This window comes from Vanacampus margaritifer, chromosome 2 (assembly GCF_051991255.1).
Source record: "Vanacampus margaritifer isolate UIUO_Vmar chromosome 2, RoL_Vmar_1.0, whole genome shotgun sequence".
NCBI lineage: Eukaryota > Metazoa > Chordata > Actinopteri > Syngnathiformes > Syngnathidae > Vanacampus > Vanacampus margaritifer.
In genome coordinates this window covers 41,738,068-41,759,604 of record NC_135433.1, presented here as the reverse complement: position 1 = coordinate 41,759,604, position 21,537 = coordinate 41,738,068, and the positions used below count along the sequence as shown (strand labels likewise).

The window sequence follows — 21,537 nt, the reverse complement described above, 5'->3', positions numbered from 1 at the left end:
CCTCCAGCTCCCCTGCAACCTTAGTCAGTGCCATGAAAAATAAATGTGTGGATGGTATGGTATTGCATCAATATTTCTTTCTTTCTTTTCTTATAAATGATGTACTGCAACCAGTCCAAACCGGCTTTTCTAATCCAAAATCAGATGAAATATGATACAGTCCAATCCACCTAATGGGGTTGATTTTTCAACCAGCTAGTTTTTGTTAAAAGACAGCCTTATGTAAGGATAAAATGAAACAACAGACAGAACTGAATGTCTACATGCTGAAAAATGCTTTATTGATTGTAAATGTGATATTGTTAAATTTTCACGCATTTTATTTAATAAAGGAATTGTTGTTTTGAATCCACAAGAGAGCATAAGGAAAAAAACAGCATGACTCATGTAAACATAAATCAGAAGTGCAACAGCAATACAATATACCAGAAACAATCCCTTATTCTCTTGGTTAATTTAGCTCATAGTCTGCTAAATATCAATCCAGTAATAAGTACTAGAGAAAAAAAATAAAGCCAGACCACATTTGCCTGCTTTGTGATCAGTAACTTTTCAGTGTAACAACATGGTTGATTTCTGACATGATGAAAAAAATTATAAATGATCTCACCATCGACATGGGGCCTGCAGGCTGTCAACATTTTTTTGTATTTGTGCATTTGACATGCCCATTAAATTCAGTGAAAGTGCCAGTCTTATGAAAGATGAGGTTAGCCTTCATATATTCAGATTTTGCCTCAGTTTTGACAGTGTCATTTATGTGGTTCATTTCATTCATATTTCCTCTTATTCTGTCTGCAGTTGTGCAAAACGGAGACTTTCAGAAACTACCAGATGGGCATAATGATTGACGCATTGATTGTTAACAATTCTATCGTTTGTGGAATTTATTGATTGTGGATTAATTTTGTTTTATGGAAAATTGACCTTTTAATGACTCGTATGCAAATATTTGGGTCTCTGGAATGCCTGCCCACATCTAGTGTAAAATGAAACAAGTCTTTTTTAATCAGAACATTTCTAAAAATGTGTCCAAGAGCGAGACTTTTTTTTATGTTAATTGATGTGTGACATCACAAATTGGCTTGTTTATGTAATAGCGTCCCTTCACTGAATTTCTCCCTACATGACATGATCAGCTAAACTGGGTGAAGATCCAGAGCCACTTTCAAACAACCTCCTGCTGAACTACACTGTCATGCGGAAACACCAACATCTTCACAGGTGCAACACCACTGCTATCACGTCAAAGCCCAAAGGTAAGCAGAGCTGCATTGTTGGATGCACAGATTAGCATTAGCTAACACCGATAGCTTCTGATAAGCGGCACATACATGGTTGATTAGTGAAGTTATCAAGTCAGTGATGGCGGTGGTGTGATATTTGTGTTTGGTGATGTGTCCATGCGCCACATACTGTACATTCATTTTCAGACTCTACCATCGGTTGTCATGGTAAAAAAAAAAAGTAATAATCCACTCTCACAATGTTATTAAAACACGTGGGAGCTGTTTTAAAAAATATTGCATAAAATAGCTCAAAAAAAGTTGAAAAAAATGGAGTGCACTAGAAGGGCTGTTGATTTTGCGATCCAGTTAACTCATTGAGATAGTGGTCCAAAGAAGAACATCATGACAGCTGTTTGATGAACTACATCCTCACAGTCTTCCAATTCTGGACAAAGCTCCATATTTTGCGGTGTTTGTCATTGGGCCTTCATGGACCATTTTTGTGATGAAAATTAGCTTTATTGAAGATGCTCCTCTTGTAACTGGGAAGTGCATCTGCTTTCCAAGCTCATCATCAACCGCTCCAGTTTGCCCGTGATTAGCCGCCTGTAGTTCAGCAGGACCGTGCTCAGACTGAGGGTGCTTCGAGGAACACAAGATAATTCTGCACTTTCCACTGGCCCCTGCTGGTCCTAACAGAATACACAACAGTCACAGTGAAGCGTTGAAATTGGGGTACAGACTCTTTTAGTCAACCTTAAACATTTCTTGACAATAATATGTTATATGTGACCTCACTCATCTGAACATGACATTTGTGGAATATGTGTTATGCAGCAAAATCCAGCCGTTTTTACCCATCTCAGGCGGCGGCCATTTTGCCACTTGCTGTCGAATGAAGTTGACATCACAGTTACTCAGGGCTCAGGCTTCAACCAATCACAGCTCACCTATTTTCTAAAACAGAGCTGTGATTGGTTGTTATGAGACCTGAGCAACTGTGATGTCATTTTCACTCAACAGCAAGTGGCAAAATGGCCGCCTTCTGATATCGATAAAAACTGCTGGATTATTGTCAAGAATTTTTTGGGGGGTTGACTTCCTTAACCAATTTTTAAACTCACACACACAACCGACCAAAGTATAATCACTTAATATAATCTTTTAAAGATATCTGATATTCTGGGTTTTGCTGACTTTGATCACAAGGAAGGAAAAATCATACCCATACCACAGGATAATCGCTCACGATAATCTTTCAGAGACACATGATAATCTGACACTTGCTGACGGAAGGGAGGGAAAATGTTCAGTCGAGCAGATTGTCAGTATGTTTTTTTTTTTTTTTAGTATTGGCTTTTAAAACCTCTGAATTCAAGCAAGTGGTACAATTTACATGCATACAGTTAAGAAGAAGTCAACCTTTGGAGCATATTTTGTAGGGGTGGGAATCTTTGAATGTCTCTTGATTCGATTCAGAATCGATTTTCGTTTAAGAACGTTTTTTGATTGAAAATAATTGGATTGACAATGATTTTTGCTTCAATCTATACAGTAGATGTGCAAGGAATTGTAATAATCTACCCCAGTTTGATTCGCTAATGCTAATTAGTGCGCTACTCGCAGCACTTTTATCACTCAAAAGAACGGCTCCACACTGCAAAAAAACAACTTTTATTGGAATAACTTGATGGTGACTTTTTCCTTCTACTCTCTAATGTGGCAACGACTTAACAGTGTATTAGACTGCGTGGAACCACACTGCCCCTCAGTGGCCAAACCGGGTACATTATGAACAGCGCTCCAAATAAAGGCACACACAGACAAAGGCAAGACTTATATAATTTAAATAAAATCGATTTTGGGACATTTTAAATCGATTCAGAATCGTACTAAATGAGAATCATGATTCTTATTAGAATCGATTTTTTGGCACACCCCTAATATTTTGTTAGACTTTGGAGACACCACTTAAGCAGATTTTCGACTACATAAAAAACATAATAGAGGACATTTGTTCCAGCCTTTCAAGAGGTCTCATGTGGAAAGTATGCTCTCCTATCTTCTTCTTGTCCTGAGGAAGGAAGTCTTTGGGGTCAGAAAACGTTCCCTGCATCATTCCCGGAGAACCAGTAATTCTAAAAGCCTTACGAGAAGCCCGGATGTTTCCACACTTCATGAGACTGATAATGCTTCTGAATTCTTTGCGGGTGCACAAAGAGAAACCCATTAACACTCAGTGACTCAGTGATTTGATATTACAGAAAAGTATGAAGGTTGCTAGTGGAAGGATTTTTTTTTTGGTAACACGTTTAGAAATAACATCATAGTTAATATTGTAAACATCATGTCACAATCTGGACAATGTGATTGCACTTGACCAACAAATCATAGAATGAGCGCTTACTGCTTTTCTCTACTGTAATTGTGTCACCTTGACAGCCTCTTACACTCAATTGAAGATGTGTGAGGATGAGGAGGTAGCTGTTGACGTTGTGCTCCAATCTCTGCAAAAGCACTGAACCACATTCTGCCTGGTTGAGGGGCCTCGCAACCTTGACACCGTCGAAAAGAAGCCTCAAGGAAGCACTGATGTCTTGTCTCCTCTCATGGTGCTGTGAAATGCAGACAAGTGAAATGTGGTCGTTGGAGGAAATTATCGATTGTAAGTAAAATAATTGAATGATCATTGGACTCATGGGTGCACTAACATACTGATTTTCTTTCCCAAGATGCTACGTGGAGCTCGGTGCAGGGTAGCTGAACTGGCGTTGGCAGGATGGCGGAACTGTTGCAGTTGTTCTGCAAGGATAGAGTTTTGGAAGTGGAAATACGAACCAGTGAGTTTGAGATTACATACAATTGTGCCCCCAATGTTCAACGCCATATTTGGTCAGTTGCAGTGTTTTTTTTTAGCCTATTCTCTTTTATTCACCCCTATGGTCTGTGTTTATGCCCAGGTGTTATCTGCATACAATTAACAGCAATTATAAATTCACTGAATTATTTTTGTTTTCCATTTTGTTTTTTCAAAGCCCAAAAATTCATTTAAAAAAATGGGGATAAATCTCCAATAACTGTTTTGTACGAAAACCGGAGATTGCCAGTACCCCCACAAAAATATGAATTAAATAAAATTAAAGAAAAATATCCATCCTTCCATTGTATTTTTTGAAATAAATTATTGAAAAATAATTTGTTATAGGTAAATACACAGGTGCCGAACCGTGAGTAGACAGGGGTCCCCTTCACAGTATTTGAAATTTAACCAGAACATTCTGAAAACATCTACCTCTAAAATTGCTTAAAAAAAGGTCAAGGTCACTAACGTCAGGCAATTAAAGGGTCTACTTCATCTTCAGTGATGGATTAATTTATTCTTTTTAGTTTGGCAGAAAACCTGTACGGAAATTGCAATTTTTCTTCACTTTGACCAGTTTTACAAGCATTTATGTTCACCAAATGCCTTATTAACATAAAATTGTAAATAGTTGTAGGTGCTTGCCACTTTGTTGTTAAAAAATATAATACAATATAATTAAATGTGAATGAATAAATACCCAATGTGAGAGCATTTGTGTAATGTATGATGAGGTGGTTACAGTTTCATAATGGCCCTATGAGCGGTTTTGCTACAAAAAAGGTTTGGTTATAAAGTGAACACACTTTACATTTTTAGTGCAGATTTGATCAGAAAACACAAAGTAGACTCACATGATTTTTTTTTTTTAAAGAGAGCTCACTCAGTATTGTTCATTCGGTAATCTTACCGATTCAACATGTCATCATCATTGCTCTCTCTCTTTTGTGTGTGTGTGTGCGTTCATGTGAGTTTGCGCTCATTAATTCACCTGAAACCTATTAAAATTCCCATACCCGACACCTAAACCGAATACTTCAGAATCCCTATAGTCGTGAAGTTGTCAGGAGACCAGAGGAAGGATCAAAGAAAAGAAAGAAAAGTGAAATCCAGCACCGACCAGACACCACCTACTACGCACAGGGTTACAAACCAGAATCTTTCACCAACCCCAGAAACATCTAAATTCCAACAAATGAGGGAGACCTCAAGAGACCAAAGGAAAGACTGAAGAAAGGAAGAAAGGAAGGAAGGATAGATGAAGCAGAGTGAGATCCACTGACATCAGCCTCCTCCGATTCAGCGCCTAGAGGAAGTAGCAGATTGTGTTTGAATTTCAGTATATGCTGATGTGGTGAACCTGGCATACATGAAAACCTCCACCAAAAAAGGGAGCCGTCGACCCCCGGGCCCCGTGGGGGCCACCGGCCGGAGAGCAAACCCAGGAGCCCGGAGCGCCCCCCACCCAAACACGGCCCGCGCCCCAAGCCTAACGTAGCAGAACGGGGCACGGCAGGCCCACCAGGCACCCCACTGGCCCACAGCCCCGCTCCCCCCCCCACCCACACCCGCCACCCACCACAACCAACCCCCCGCCGCCCACGGCCCCACCCATGCCACTGTACCTTAAAGAAGTATGTACAGTAAATGTGAGAAAGTTCAACTTGAAGCCTCACCAGCGCCGTCTGCATCTCTGCCACAATATTCATTGCTCTCCTTGCTGATCTGCTGCACACAAAGTCAATGGGCTTGGTTTCGGCATACAGCACTTCAGAGGCTAGCATACATATCAGCAGGAGTCCTGGATGAACACATCAACACACACTGAAGTCGAGTCACAGCAAAACCCTGAGTCCTGTTCAGCCCGTAAAGTACATCTCCTGCTACTCACTGCTTAAATCCATGCCCTGCGTTGCCACGCTCGATAAGTCCACATTTGTTCCATTAAGAAGACAAGCCAGGTGGAAAATGTCCCATGTCCACAGCGTGGTCTCACCGAGAGGAGCCGTGTTTCCTTTTGTGTTCTCCCCTCTTGCTTTCCAGTCTTTTTATTCAGCGGAGGGGAAGCGCTATCTAGCCTGAGAGCAGGCTGTGCTCCAACTTTCCAGCATACTTAAACCCGTATAGAAGCAAAACTGGATTTCATTGATACGGTGTTTACTTTCGCCACCCACGGAGCTTTTGGTGCTCATGGGACAGCTTCCTGGCTGACTGAAAGGTTAATGATTTATGATTGTGAAAGACTCCATTTGCACAAGTGACATCAAATCATCAATGCTGGAGGCTATTTACCTTTTGTCAAAGTGGCCAGAAGAGGTAGCCCTTCTGGTTCATATCACCAAACCAGAATAGAGGGAGCAACTTGTGGGTGGGGGTGTATTCCATATATGTGGACATTTATCGAGTTGATCCAATGCACATACTTTTAAGATTACAACCTGTGACCAATAGTTTTCAGTCCCTTGACTGTCATTCAAAGTTATATAGCGAACTCCTCTCATTGCTCCATGGTGCTGTTGCATCCCAATAAGGAGGTTCGATATCATCAAGTCTTTCTGTCTTTGGCTTTGTACCTTCTCTTTGTGCTGCTTTTTATCGTGGCAAATGACTTGTGAGAAACTTACTTACTATACAAACAGCCAGCCAATTGATCCTCTATTTATGTTTGGTAACGGACATCATGCTAATTGGCTAGCATTTTGTTTCACGTCACAATCAAACAAAAGGACCCACACACACACACACACACACACACACAAGAATTTGCGATTGTAAATGCTTTTACAATAGTTGCTCTGATTGGCGAGACAAAAAAACATAAACAAACAAACACTTTTTTCACCCTCACAACAGCATAATCTTTCAGAAATGGTGATTGCAAGCTGCAAGTAATGAAAAATTCTCAAATTTGGCCCATTTGTCCGAATGTAAAACCTTGCTATGTTGGCTACCATTGTTCCGTTTCATGTCACACTCACGGACTAGGCCTACATGCATCGTCAAAACTTGGTGTTGACTGCACACAATCATTTTTCAGTCATAAATATCAAACAAGTTGAACTTTTACATTAGTTTTCACCAACTGTTTTCCGAGTAAATTAGGGAGGGAGAAATCCCAAAATATTTTATTTTAAAGGGCGGAAAATTCTTAAATTTCCCACTTAAGGCTGAACTTATCAGTTCCAGGACAGCGGTTGACCTCTTATTGTTTCCCGATATTGACATCATTTTTTCCATAGGCTTAAATGGAATACACCAATTTGTCACCATTTTAAACCTCTGCTAATTGTTCAGTCGGCTTTATTGACAGTCCCGTCATAAGTGCGAGGATCTACTTTGCGCATGGTGTAAAAATATGTGGTCACGCGGCCCAAGATGCTCTTACCGCCATACTTAATGTTGTTCATTTGATTGCTTGACATTCATGGCCTAGAAGTGTTCTTCATAAAAATCTTTACTGTTGTCATTTAACAACTGAATTTGTGTATAGTTGAGTGGTAGACTACAACTCATTTTGACTTGGGACGATTTTGGCTTGTAAACCATGGTCCAAAATCTGGTTAGACCACCTTGGTGTGGTCACTGCTGTGTTGTACCCTAACTCTTGCCCGCAGTCATGTATGGGCTCCGGATCACCAACCACTGTAACGAAGGCCTGAGGTATACAAAAAGGATGGATGAATGCTTCATCTGTATCCAGATCACACAATTCCTGCCATGTTGTGTCTTCTATGTATTTACTCCATCAATTTATCAGTCAGCATCCTTTAGTTTGTATGTTTGGAGGCCTCAGCTGGAAGACGACTAAGATGCAATGTGATTGTCAGGTTGAGGGAGCTATAACAGCTGTCAAAAAGCACACAGCCAGGAGAAAGCACTTCGGGATGTGCCATCCATTCTCATTTTGGACAGCTGTGTTTGTCCTATCATTAGTTTGGACGTTGACTGAGCTCCCCTGTATGGTCCAGGCTGTTTGTGGAGGTCATTATCGAAATGGATAACGCCTAGATTTAGACCCCATTGCAGTGGTTGGAGGCAATGGTCAGGAAGGCTTTCACTGCTGGCCTGGAGACTGTCAGAATCACTGACCTACATGTACAACTTAAATTCTTCCATCTTTTCCATGGAATTGCATTAATTTATTCTTAATAGTCTATTATTATCTGTACACAGTAAATTCTGTAGAGTAAATTTGACTCAATTTAGAGTAAGTTTGACTCTATTTTGAGTGGGATCAAATATACTCTGTTTTATAGTAGGCTAATATTTACACTTGGAGGAGAGTAAAATAAAGAATTGAGGGAGAAAAAATACAAGTCACTCAAGGGTTGAGAAAGGAACTCACGACCTTCAGCTTGAGCTTGGGAGACTGCCACACTACCGCCTAAGCTATGCCTGACTGTTTGCTTATCTCTAAGAGGAGACCAAAAATGATGTTTTTGAAGTAGATTGACAGTCTGAAGGTCGTGAGCTCGTTCCTCAACCCTTGAGTGACTTTTATCTAAAAAAAAAAAAATTTAATTCTTTATTTTACTCTCTTCCAAGTCTAAATATCACTCTAAAACTGAGTCTATTTGGGCCCACTCTAAATAGAGTCAAATTTACTCTACATAATTTACTGTGTACAGTATGTGTTATATTTTTTGTCCAATCAGATTTCAGCCTCTGTCTGTCAATCTAATTCAGTGATTCCCAAACAGTGTTGTGTTGTGTTGTGAAAAAATATGTTGGTTGTTGAGAGTGATGGATATAAACATTCGATCCTGTGTGCATGACTGACATGGAAAACATTTAGTGAATAGTGAAAGGGTTTTACTTTTCGATGTGAAAGGGATCTTTAACCAATAAGATTTCACATCTTTCCTCTCATCTGATAATGCCAGCATTTTTCTGTCGTCTTGATTGTTTGGTCAGAGCAAAACTTGTTGCAGCCAACTGCGATGATACCAAAAGACATCTGTAGCGATCTGCACACATCAATACATTTAATAACCAGCATATGATGTATTTATTGTTAGATCAAAATATTGAAGTAGAAACGGTATGGTGTTTGCTTATAGTTTATATTATATAAATGTGACGTGATAAGGGGTGCATTAATTTATTAATTCCCCACTGAAGAAAACCTATAGGTACCTAGTGCACTCCATCCCCATACACCACTCTCCACACACTTCCCCAATGACATTGTGTGTGCATCGGGGAGAGAATGGGGAGATCAGCGAGGGAAAATATACACATAGTTTCCCACCTCCTCCTCCTCCCCTCCCTTGTCTCTGCAGACAATGCAGAAATTAAGACAAATGCACGCAAGTGCTCCCCAGCGAATGACCGGGGTGACAGCATTGCTACACGCATGGAGAAAGCTGCAGGACGCGGCACCGGCGCTACCCGCATTGCATCACGGACACGACTCCCGGAACCCCGCTGTCTTCTTCCTCCTACATCAGCCGTAGCCGGCCTAATAGGACGACTTTCTGTCTTCGCCTGGGAGGCTCATTACAGCACACAAACGCATAATCGCCGTTGCTGATATAGATCCAAGCTGCTCGCTTGTGTGCGCCAAACCCGCTAATTGCGCGCCGCGCGGGCAACTTTTGTTTTTTTTTTGGACCCAGTGAATGGATTGCACATCTGCGTGGGGCCAGCGGGTGGCATCCACCCAGACCTCCCACGCGTGTCATTTGCAGCCGAGTCACGTTATCGATTAAGGAGAGCGGCAGCCACACACAACCTGTGGCTGCGCGCGTCCTTGGCTCAACTTCTTCCTGCGAGGTGCAATGGAGCGACGCAGCTGACGATTTGGAAGCGCCTGGAGGAGAAAAGTCACCCAGGGTAAAGGTGAGTATGTTACGTCCGACTCCTTTCTATATCTCTAAACTGTCAAAAATTCGGTCTCTGCTCAACTGTCCACATTTTTGCTCAAGGGCAAATGCTGCCAGAAGGTCTTATTGGATGCGAGTGTGATATTTTTGCTTCTTTGGTTACTTCCATCCCCTCTGGGTGCTTATTCTTACTTTGATTTAGATAAACTTGCAGACTTTCTGTCATGGTGTAAACCAGTGGTGTCCAAACTCGGTCCTCGGGGGCCGGTAGTCCCGCAGGTTTTGGATATTTCTCTCCTCCAACACAGCTGAAGCTCATCAGCAAGCTCTGCATAAGCATGATAACGACCTTGTTGATTGGAACAGGTGCGTTGGAGCAGGGAAACCTCAAAAACCTGCAGGACTACCGGCCCTCGAGGACCGAGTTTGGACACCACTGGTGTAAACAAAAGACACAGGTGGTTGCTGTGTATATATAAAAAGCGAACATTGCTGCCTCCTGTCTGGCATGCAACCCAAGAAAATGCCAATGACCCCGAGATGAAGGGAGCCATGAGAAACAACTGACATTGGTCCTGATCAATAACAAAACAATGGCACTGCTTTAGACACTGCAAAAATGTGCTGGGCATCCCCCCACATAAGGCCCCAATCTCGTGGATTCTGGCTGGTCCAAAGTAATGGGCCCCTGAGAGACAGTTGATATTGGTTTGTGTAAACAAGACATAAGGAAATCCCTTTCAGACACAGCAGTAACACATCAGGATTTGTGAATCTCCCTAATGAGGCCGCCTACTAGCATGCTGTAGTACCTTTCGGTGAAATGCTTCAGAACGCCAATCCTGGCTGTCATGGTTATGCAGATGACACACAACTGTATTTATTGATGTTCCAAAATGGCAGCAGTTCAATTAATGTATAGTGTCACTGTCTAGAGAACTGACATTTCCTTCAGCTCAACCAAAACAAAACAGAAGTACTTGTTTTCTGCAATAAAGAAAAGAGGATTGCTGTTAGAAAACACCTAAAGTACCTATCTTTAGAAACCAGAGACCGAGTTTGAAATCTTGGAGTTCTGATAGACTCAGACCTGACTTTCAGCATCTGGACTCTCTCAAAAGAGGATCAGACAGTTGCAGCTCATTCAGAACGCTGCAGCTCAGGCTCTGACCAAAACAAAGAGATCAGAACATATCACTCCAGTCCTAAAGGCTTTCCACTGGCTCACAGTCAGCTATAGTATAGATTTCAAAATTATGCTACTGGTCTAAAAGTCACTAAATAATTTGGGTCCTGAATGCACGAAAGAAATGCTGATTAAATATAAACCCAATAGGGTTTTGGTATCTGCAGACTTGGGTCAATTCGTAGAACCCAGAGTTCAAAGTAAACATGGTGAAGCTGTATTTAGCTGTTATGTTGCACACACATGGAATGAGCTGCCAACAAAAGTGAAGTCAGCCCAAAGTGTAAATGCTTTTAAATCTCGGTTACAAACTTTGCTTTTTTCCCTACTGTATACCTTTTAAGGTCTTCGAAACATTCGTAATAAATCAAAACATTTAAAGGGAAAACAACTCTTATTTCTTTACTCTTAAATACTTTTAAAGTTTTCTGTTCATTTGTTTTAACGTCTATGTATGTTCTTTTAGTCATTTTTTGTAAGGTACTTTTGCTTTCTCTACTTTGCTTCTGAATGTCATTAAGTGATGTTTTCGTTAATGTTTGTAGTTCTGTTTATGAAATGTGCTATAGAAATAAAACTGCCTTGTCTTGCTTATTGTCAAAAACACGGACAATAAAATGAAGCAAGCTTATGATTCACAAATAGAAAAATAAAAAAGTGGATGCAAAAAAAAATCTGATATTGTTCATTAACTTATTTGTTCATTTAATAAAATATATCTCTTATACATTCAAGTATGAACAATTGAAACACTCACCTCAGGTAGGCAGATGCAGTTTAATTTTCTGCCATCTAGCGGAAGGAGCATTTCATCCCCCCCGTCACTATATATCGCTGGCATAGATAGAAGAACAAAGAAACATTATTTTTGGGAAATAATAATTTTTGGTCCATTAAGTAAAATTGATTAATATTAATGTTTTGCAAAACACTGGTTGGGAATCACTGCAATAGTGTATGACATGGCGCCTTGTATATGTAGCACAACATTGACAGTGTCCAAGTAATATATTAATGATAATCAGATATTCACTTCAATTTCTCCCATCAGAGAACTACTGATTTGTGTTGGACTTTGTAGATTTCACTGAAAATAATTATTTTAAAATAAATTATTTTATGATTGTAGATTAATTTCCAATTTAGCTAGAACGCTAGCAGGGGGTCACCTTCATGGTTTTCCTGTTCATGTGGTCATGGTGCTTACTGGCAAACAAAACTTATTGATCTTTGTTGTTATACACTAAGTATAGACATAACAGGTGACACTATCAGACAGTGGCTCTTCATGTGGATTGTACAACTCTACAGGGTTCTGCGGGGATGTTGAGATGTGGGTCAGTGTTCTGGTGCTCGGGGCTACAGAGCACCTAGTTCCTTGGCTGTCATGGCCACAATATTTCAGTCAAGCCGTTAGGGGCTAAAACGAAATCGGTGGCATTCCTCTAGGCAAAAAATAAATAAAAATGACGCAACCTGCTTTAAAGGGGACATAATATGGAATACCGTATTGACTTTTTAATGGATTGCATAAAACTAGGTCTCTGGAATTCCTTCCTCACAAGTGTGAAATTGAACTGCTACTAAATCTTTTGTCAGCTCTGGATTTCTAAAAATGTGTGCGTGAGTGAGCCTTTCTGAATATCCCTGATTTACATAATATCCACCGTCACATTTGAGTTTCTCTCTCCACGACTTGGGTGCTAGACTGTCTGAAGATCCAAAGCCACTTTACAGCAATGTTTGGATGACACCGTGTGAAACACGAACCCATGTCAATTGTACACTTGATACATGAATACATGAGGGGGTGCTTGACGACTTGTCTGCTGAAGCGTAGTGTATGATGTGCTGCCTCCATGAGTGAAAATTAGTTAGATTATTTTTCACTTCACGTCACAATCTGAGCTCAGCTTCCGCCAATAGAAGTCGCTTGCCCCGTTCAACTCGGCTTAAGTAGTGGCGTGTAAAGTGGCCTGTTATTTTACTCCATATAATTCTTGATCGATGGGGTATGTTAAATTGGTAAATTGTTTAATGTAATGCCATTTTCTCAGTTCTCCTCAACAGTTTTCAGTGACTTTATCTAACTGTAAGTGTATGAAAAGCCCGCAATGATGAGCTGACGATATGTGCAGAAAATGACATGGCCTTTAAGCGTTACGTCCTAAAGTGTGAGCTTTTACCTGCCAGATACAAGCTCCCTTGATGCGTTCATGTGCAAGAATGGGCAACCTTGACCTTGTGTGTGCTCAAGGGCTGCTACCAATGAGCAGGGCATTTGTTTATAAAATATTGCCAAAGCGGAGGAACACATACCCATTTAAACATTTTTTAGTATATGAAAGACACAACACATTATATAGAAAATGTTTTTTGGGGCTTTATTCTCCTGTTTACGTGTACGTCTTATTTGTTTTTTTTACACATCTGTGCACTTTTCATCTATGTTGTCTTGATATCTGACACCCAAGTATGTTGTGAATGGGGGTGCAAACACAAGAGTGACATGATTCAAGGAGATTTGAGGCTGGCTGTAAATCATGGAGCGTGGCATTTCCTGAGACTTGTGAATGTTATGAAGTCTGTGAGAGAAAAACGTCACACTTAATTGTGAAATTACCACAGACTGAGCGAGTCACATTAACATAGACATTTTTTTTATGATTGACATAGAAGCAAATCAAAAGAAATAATTAATTGCATATCTAACTCACCATTGCACCATTATGATGATTGGTATTGTTGAAATAGTGGGAGGGGGATCCCTGCGCTTTCAAAAAACTCCGAAGGCTTGTCCTTTAATGCTGATCGCTGGTACCACATTTGAAGTGGAATTGCTTGCTTGTAAGGGATAACCCGGCTAATACACTGATAGCCGACCCACACTGCCTTTTAGTTCAGCTCAATAAATAAATATCTTTTTCCTATACACATTTGACAGCTTGCTGGAAGTCACTTACCGTACTACATATGGCGATGCATGTTTATCTTTTAGAGACATGTGTCCCACTTTACGAGAAGCCCAAAAAATATCAATTAGGATAGATTACTTTTGGATTACTCCAATATTGAGTATGTTCATGAAGACAAAATAAAAATAAATATTACCACAATATGTATTCTATGCAATGTGCCCCTGCTATTTGCAGGTGATAAGGACCCGGGCAGACTACAAATAGCAAAAATCCTTGTGTAATTAAAAAGCATGTAGGCTATTGATTGATTGATTGATTGAAGGCCATATGCTGTTTTCGAACTGTCACTCAAAGCAACCACACCTCACAGTTTGATAGATAGATAGATAGATAGATAGATAGATAGATAGATAGATAGATAGATAGATAGATAGATAGATAGATAGATAGATAGATAGATAGATAGATAGATAGTCATCCAATGAGGATGACGATGTGTGACATCAACTGCAAAATGAACTTTTATCCCAGTCACAAGTTTAGCCGTGTATGTGTTGTGTATGATGTTTAAATAGTGAATTGGTGGGAGGAAGATTTGTTTGTTTGGTGTAACTCACATTATGGTTGTAGGCTAGCAGGCTAGCTAGCAGGAAGCTACAGCGCGTAGCATGCTGCTGGACTCTCAGCTCAATCTTTCGCTCCGAGTAAGTTCCAGTGAATACCGGTCGCCATTTCTTCCTCCCGTCCGTGAAGCTTTTTCAAACTGCCCGCGTGTGGAAGACACGACTAGTCAGTTTGTTCGTTCTCACCTAACCCGACATGTAGCAACGGTCCCACTCACACGGGCGTGCACGCGCTCTTTCTCGCTCTGTCCTTCTCTCTCTCTCTCTCGCTCTCTCTCGCCCTCTTTCACACTCTCTCTCATCGTAATTGTAATCCCTCAAAGTAATCTCCATTTTTAATAAATGTACATGTAATCTAATGACATGTTTTTTTCCTGTAACTGTGATGGAATACAGTTAAAAAAAAAATTGCAATCTGATTACGTACCGGCGGTACATGTATTCCGTTACTCCCCAAGCCTGCTTCTGAGCATTCTTCCAACAACAAACCCTTATTTAGTGTTTTGTTATCGTCAAATAGTATCTAATAATAATAATAATGCATCAGATTCATATAGCGCTTCTCTAGACACTCAAGGACGCTTCACAATGGAACGGATACATTATTCATGCCCTCACACATTGACACTGTGGTGGCGGTAAGCTACTTAAGTAGCTACAGCTGCCCTTGGGCAGGCTGACGGAAGCGTGGCTGCCAGTGTGCGCCTACGGCCCCTCCGACCACCGCCAAACATTCGCACCTTCCCTACACCAGTGTGAGTAGCACTGGAGGCAATGTGTGTGAAGTGCCTTGCCAAAGGACACAACGACACATGACTTAGGGAGAGGGGGGATCGAACAGCCCACCTTCTGGACCTACTGAACGACCGTCTCTACACCCTGAGCCACGGCCGCCATCTAAGATAATTGTAAGACTCAGCATATTAATCGATTCACTGACCCAGAAAAGACATTAATATTCATTGTGAATCGCTCCATCCAGGAAGCTAACAACTGGGCTGAGACCCATGAATTTAATGATCTTAACAATGCAATTTCCCATACATTTAGCCAAGAATAGATAGTTGATTTTTCCAAAAAGTAGCAATTTACTCCATTTTGAAGGAGCTCCACTTCTCTGTCTTTCTCTGACTCTTCCAGTCTCTCTGGATCTTGCCATTCTGCAGCTTGTTAAACAACAGCTCAGTGGTGCAAAAAGTAATAAAACATTGAACAAATTGACATGAGTTAAAAAAAAGTTCAGAGAAGGTCCAATTGGATCCAATGAAATTTCACCCGAAAGCTGAATATCCCTAACTTTTTGTCGGTAGCATATACATATATCCTAGCAAGAATATACAATGTATGTATACCCACCCCATTTTCCTTTCACAGTGATTGAATATTCTTGACTATTTCCTGGGTTGTTACCAAGGTCCAATGTGTGAACTGACGGGATGTGTTAAATTAATCGTTACAATTGCCAGAAAGACTTACTCAAAAATGCAGATGAGCAAGAAAATAAAGTAGCTGGAACATATTCCTACCATCCGTCACAGCCACTGTTTACTTTCCCTCAATTTTAGAGTGTTTACAAATGGATATACTCCATTGGCTTTAGTCATGAGGCCGGGATGATTCATCAGGGGGAGTACTCAGCCAGCGAGAACAGTTTTATTCTATTTGACTTTGGGAGAGAGATGAATTGGGATGAATTTATATTGCTGAATTTGAAATGAAACAACCATCCATTCTTTAAACCTGTACACAATTGACGATCGCAAATCCTTTTATGTGTGGTCACCACCGAGTCTTGCTGAGATTCACTTTGCGCTGCTTTCCTCATTTCTTACCGCCAGTCCCGCCGCCACTGGTATGAATTTGTTCTCAGTAGGTGAAGCAAGCGAGGCTAACTGCTGTTCGTATGAAGACTGTCGCCTTATTGGCCGGACATTTCTCTGCTACATAAAGCGTGATAGTCCGGTCAATTACAGTATCTTTCTTTTTTTTTTTTGACCATAGCAACGGATGAAAATGTCCTCACTGGCATGCGCGTTGTTTTGACCAGTGGGCAATTTTGAGGGAACAGGATAAATTGTAGCTTCCATGCATTTGTCCAACGGTGTCACCATGTTTGGTTTGTTTATTTCACCTGGCCTCAGCGCTTCTTGTTTTCTTCACAGTCGCAAATTCTACCCCCAAACACACTGTTACTGTATTTTGTGTTTGGGCCGCTCAAGCAGTGGTGCGTCTCGGAGCATGGTTAACAATAATTAATAATAATTAATATCAATATGAAATACTGCATTTCTTTAAACCTCTGCCTCTGTTGACATTTTGTAATGATCACTACTACAACGTTTCTATACAATTACATGTCCCATCACCGGTGAGCTATTTTTAGAACAGACCCGCGGGATTCTCATGTGCTCCTTGGTTGCCGACCTCTGCTTTAGAATTATATGACTTGAGTCGAAGTACAAAGTAGTCCCAATATAATTACTCATGCTACTCAAATACTGAGAAACTAGTGAGTAACTTCTAATTTACTTTTGAATGAAAGCATAAACTATCAAAAATTACTTAAGTAAATGTAACACCGTAAATGTAGTATGTTACTATCCACCTCATTTGATTAGTGATTAGTTTAGGGCTGCTCGATTAATCGATTTTGAACCGTAACAGGCTTTTCTGGTTAAAACAATTTTAAAAACGTTCAAATCGGTACCTTCGATTTTCAAAACCGCATCGTTTTTGTTTTATCTAAGCCACCATAGTTTCCTCTGCATTTCCGCTTCCTCCCGCGAGTCTTAAACAACAAGGCGATTCTGCTACGTTTGCCCATGCAAGTGAACATTTTAGTTGATAAATTGGGCAAAAGTAGATCGGTAATGTGGAAATGGTATGGTTTCAATGAAATGGACACAGACCAAAACAATCCCCAGTGCAAAGTGTGCTTGTGTGTACCATTTTTGTTTTTATGATGCCGATTGTAAAGATGAGATGCTCATAATCCCAATGGATCATTCTGTGTTTGTTACTTTCACTGGCATTAGGGATGCATATTTGTGTTTGTTTAGACAAGGTGATTGTCACCTTGCATATTATTATTTGCGCTAATCATTGAGTGCAATCAGTAAACTGTTTAAGTAAGACCAGAGAGAAATGTGACTGTAGCACATCACCCTGAGCCAGGCTTCCGACCTACCACACCTGACTGACTGAATTGGCTGGCTGACTGACTGGCTAGTTGCTTGGCAGACTGACTTGCTGACAGACTGTTTGGTTTACAGACTGACTGACTGACTGACTACCTTTTCTCATGTTTAATTTGGTTTTAAATGGTATATGCACTTTCTTCTTTCATTATTTGTTTAATTAAGAACACAGTTGAAGTCTGTTGTATAAGTAAATTGCTCTTAATCCCACGGGATTGTTCTGTGTGTATTAACGGTTAAATTCACTGGTACTTTGAGTTCAAAGAAAAATTCAGTTTAAATGAATTATATTCAAAATACTTTATTTGTCATTTTTATTTGACAAAGAAATCGTAATTGTTATCGGAATATCGAGTTTGAGGGAAAATCCAGATTTTCTTGTTGCAAAATCGAACATCCCTCGAGTAGTTGACTTCAAGCTTTAAATTTGACTCATCGGTTCAGTTTATACTTTGGATCATGCATATGCAATACACATAGCTAATGTGTCATCTGTGTGCCTAAATTCAACATCTACAGTATCCCTATCTCGCCTCGAATACATCTTATCCAAAACAGTAGCCAGCAAGTGCATAAAGCGCACACATATTGCCACTTGTGTAGCACAACACCGAGGCTGAGTGGTGGAGGGGGAGGCGATGTTAGGCAGTGGAGCTGCAGGACCCGAGTGTGTGTAGCCTCTCACGCGCGGACTACGGCAGCTCGACGTCGCCTGGCATCATGATCCGCGGTGAGGATTCGCTGTGCGTGAGACCTGTTACTCCAAGCTCACGGCATGTCGGCCGGACGCGTGCGTTAATGAACTAACAGACTCCTCGCGCTCCGGAGGGGTCTCTGGGTGCTTTGTCCTAATGAGGATACCGCGGCCATGGTGAAGGGCAAGACAGAGAACCGGACGTTGCAGTACCAGCAAACTTTGGTGAGTTGGCGATGAGGTAACGCACGGTGTTTTTCTGTCATGCGTGCAGATTGAAGCTTTTATTGCATAGGTGGGAGTGTGTGTTTATTAGAGGTGGGAGCCTCTGCCTTCTGCCATCTTCTGAATGATCATTGCTCTAAAATATGTGTTTCTACTTTTATTGTCCTCTTCCTGCTTGCAATTCACCTTGAGCCACAGGTGTCGTGTCCCTACGCCACCCTATCGATGTGATTAATTCCTCTTCATTTAGATTGCAGCCTTCCATGTCAAATGAGTTTTCTGGCCTTAAATTAAAGGCAATTGGAGGAGGGTGATTACTTTACCTAATGGCCCATTGATTGAAATATCGCCGAAGTATTAAGAGCAGAGTCTGACACCAACCGTTTTATAACCTTTTTATCCATCTTCGGACCCCCCCCCCCCCCCCATCCACTGTATTTCTCTGCCCTCCTTCCTTTTTTTTAACCCAAAGAGGAGTGTTTCTGAATATTAATTGACTCATGCACCAGTTCCCCCCCCCCCCCCCCACTCGTATAGTAGGACTGACAGCCATGCCCTGGAGCACAGCAAGGGGGGATCGAACCTATGGAGATGTGGAGGCAGACTGTCACTCATTAGTGGATTCATTCTAATCTAGACTGCAGTTGTGTTTCTACATTTAGACATCCGTAGTCCATGCGTTGCATTGCGCTTTATTTCTTGCATGAGTTTGGCGCGTGTGGCACAGCGGTGTTTCTTCAGCTCATACTGGCGTCAAAGAAATCGATGGCGCGGCCGGTATCTCTGCGTTCAAAATCAATAGTAATGTAAGATTGGTCTCTCTGTGGATTGGAAAGCGCCGTCTGCGACATTGTCACCTCCTTTTCTGGCCGCAACACTCGGATCAATGACTCTATCGTTTTGCTTGTAGCATCCGAGTCCATTAAAACCCGAGGATAGATGCATGAGTTTGGATGTGAAGGTGTTTGTACTGGACTGAGACCAGGCTGGGAAAATCAATAATCGTATCTATTTTTTATCTTTACACTAAAAATATGTTTATACACAACAGTGAACCTCCGTTTATTGCGGGGGATACATTTCAGACCTACGCATATAGAAAGACCTTATTATGTCATACAATATCACTCTAAAAACTGCTGGGTCAAAAGGAACCCCAAATGGTGAAATAGCTAATCCAACGCTTGATCCAATAGAGACTAAGATGTTGCTGGCTTATTTATATCTAGCGCTTTGGGTGGCCAGCACATTGGGTCAAGATTTTGATCCAACAAGGGGCAAAAAACTTCCCATAATGATGAGATAAAGCTACCAAGAAATGGGTTGCCAGGTTATCAGTACAGCTTTTCTTCAAAATGGAGCCATTACCAATGTTTTTAAGAGGAAGAATTTTCCCCTGTCTGGGGTCACCACAATATGTCACTCGTATGATGTCTTTAGCACAGGCTTTACATTGAATGCTCTTTCTGACACAATGATTCCAGGGATGTGCCATCTGTCCTGACCGGGATTTGAACCCTGATCCCTCTGTCCACATTCAGCGGCGTTACTTGTTGAATTCCGTCCGAACTTTTGCTGGATCTTTTTCTTGAATGTCTACTCTACTACACATGAACTATCAGAAGACTGTTTATTCTCTTGGAGCCTCAACTTCAGTACTTCAGTGCACAAAATGCTGACCAGCTTTAGTTCTTCAGCCCACCCAAATTCAATCTTCAACCCTAATCTTCTGGGTCAAAAATAGTGAACAGAATAGCCTAACTGAGATACTTTTTTCAGATGTTTACTGTTCCCCACCCTTATAGGCCTTGAGGGTGCTCCAAAGGTTCTTAATAGGGTTGAAATCAAAGGAGGACGGGAACCACACCATGAGCTTCTCATCTTTGATACCCATAGCAGACGATAATGCAGCGGTAGTCCTCCCCTCATAAGGTTGTTCAATGATTAGTGCCGTTCAACACTGGATGGTCCAGAAGGATGGAGTAGTGTCCAAACATTTTCTTTCAAAGGTCGCATACAGAGAAATTGAAAGAAGTAAAGGCCATTTAGACATTCTTCACCTCAATTTGTAAAAACAAAAACAAAACAAAAAAACTGTGTAAGAAAAGTTTTCAACACGCTCTTTAATAATGTGAAGAAGGAAAATAAAAGAAATCGACTTGAGCTCTTTTTCTTTCTTTTTTTTTGGTCTGGGTTCATTCAAACACCAAACACCAACACCAAACATTCAGCACAACAGTTTTAATGTTTTCTCTTGTCACGACAACAAGTTCGAATTTTCCTGCGACAAGAAAAAACCTTTAAACTGTTGGCAAAAGTCTGGCCTTGAAGAAACCGTGATGAAAAATCAACATTTGCTACCTTCACAAAACTTTGCCCCCTCAGTGGGATACGGGGAGGTTCACTAGAAAACAATCAAATTCTACACTATACGTACATGTCATACGTTTGATACATTTTTACTGTCATGATCCACTATTTAAGAAAACCTAATTTGAGTGCAATTTAAGGTTTTTCTTTTTCAAAAAATACTGTTGTAATTGGTAGAGCCATTGGAAAACAATCAAATTCTACATTATACATATTTACATGTCAAACGTTTGATTTACATCTTAAGGCCTACTGTCATCGACTTTTTAGGAAAATCTGAGAAAAACAGTAAAAATAAATAAATCATTTTACCATTGTACTTAATTGCATTTCAGTGTTACAAAAATATCTGTACTTGTGCTAAAGTAGAGAGCGTGAAACCAAAGCAATTACATCACCTAACCTTCCGA

General features: G+C 40.8%; 2 protein-coding genes across 9 annotated transcripts in view; one reads left to right on the top strand and one right to left on the bottom strand.

Annotated features, from left to right (window-relative positions):
* Nucleotides 1-260: 260 nt before the first annotated feature.
* Nucleotides 261-10,767, bottom strand: thpo (thrombopoietin). The gene is given in 8 exon segments (XM_077556341.1): nt 261-1,921; nt 3,680-3,844; nt 3,945-4,031; nt 5,766-5,890; nt 5,981-6,044; nt 6,046-6,080; nt 6,191-6,300; nt 10,727-10,767. Coding segments are annotated over 8 exon segments (801 nt in total). The 3' UTR covers nt 261-1,747.
* clcn2a (chloride channel, voltage-sensitive 2a) overlaps nt 9,461-21,537 on the top strand; it is a 78,123-nt gene continuing 66,046 nt past the window's right edge. For 7 of the 8 annotated variants that reach the window (XM_077556449.1, XM_077556445.1, XM_077556442.1 and 4 more), the window contains exon 1: nt 18,497-18,757. In XM_077556449.1, the coding sequence (XP_077412575.1) occupies nt 18,707-18,757 (51 nt within the window). In that variant the 5' untranslated portion in view covers nt 18,497-18,706. Of the gene's footprint in view, nt 9,931-18,496; nt 18,758-21,537 lie in introns of those variants that run through there. The other variant, XM_077556443.1, reaches the window with a different exon arrangement.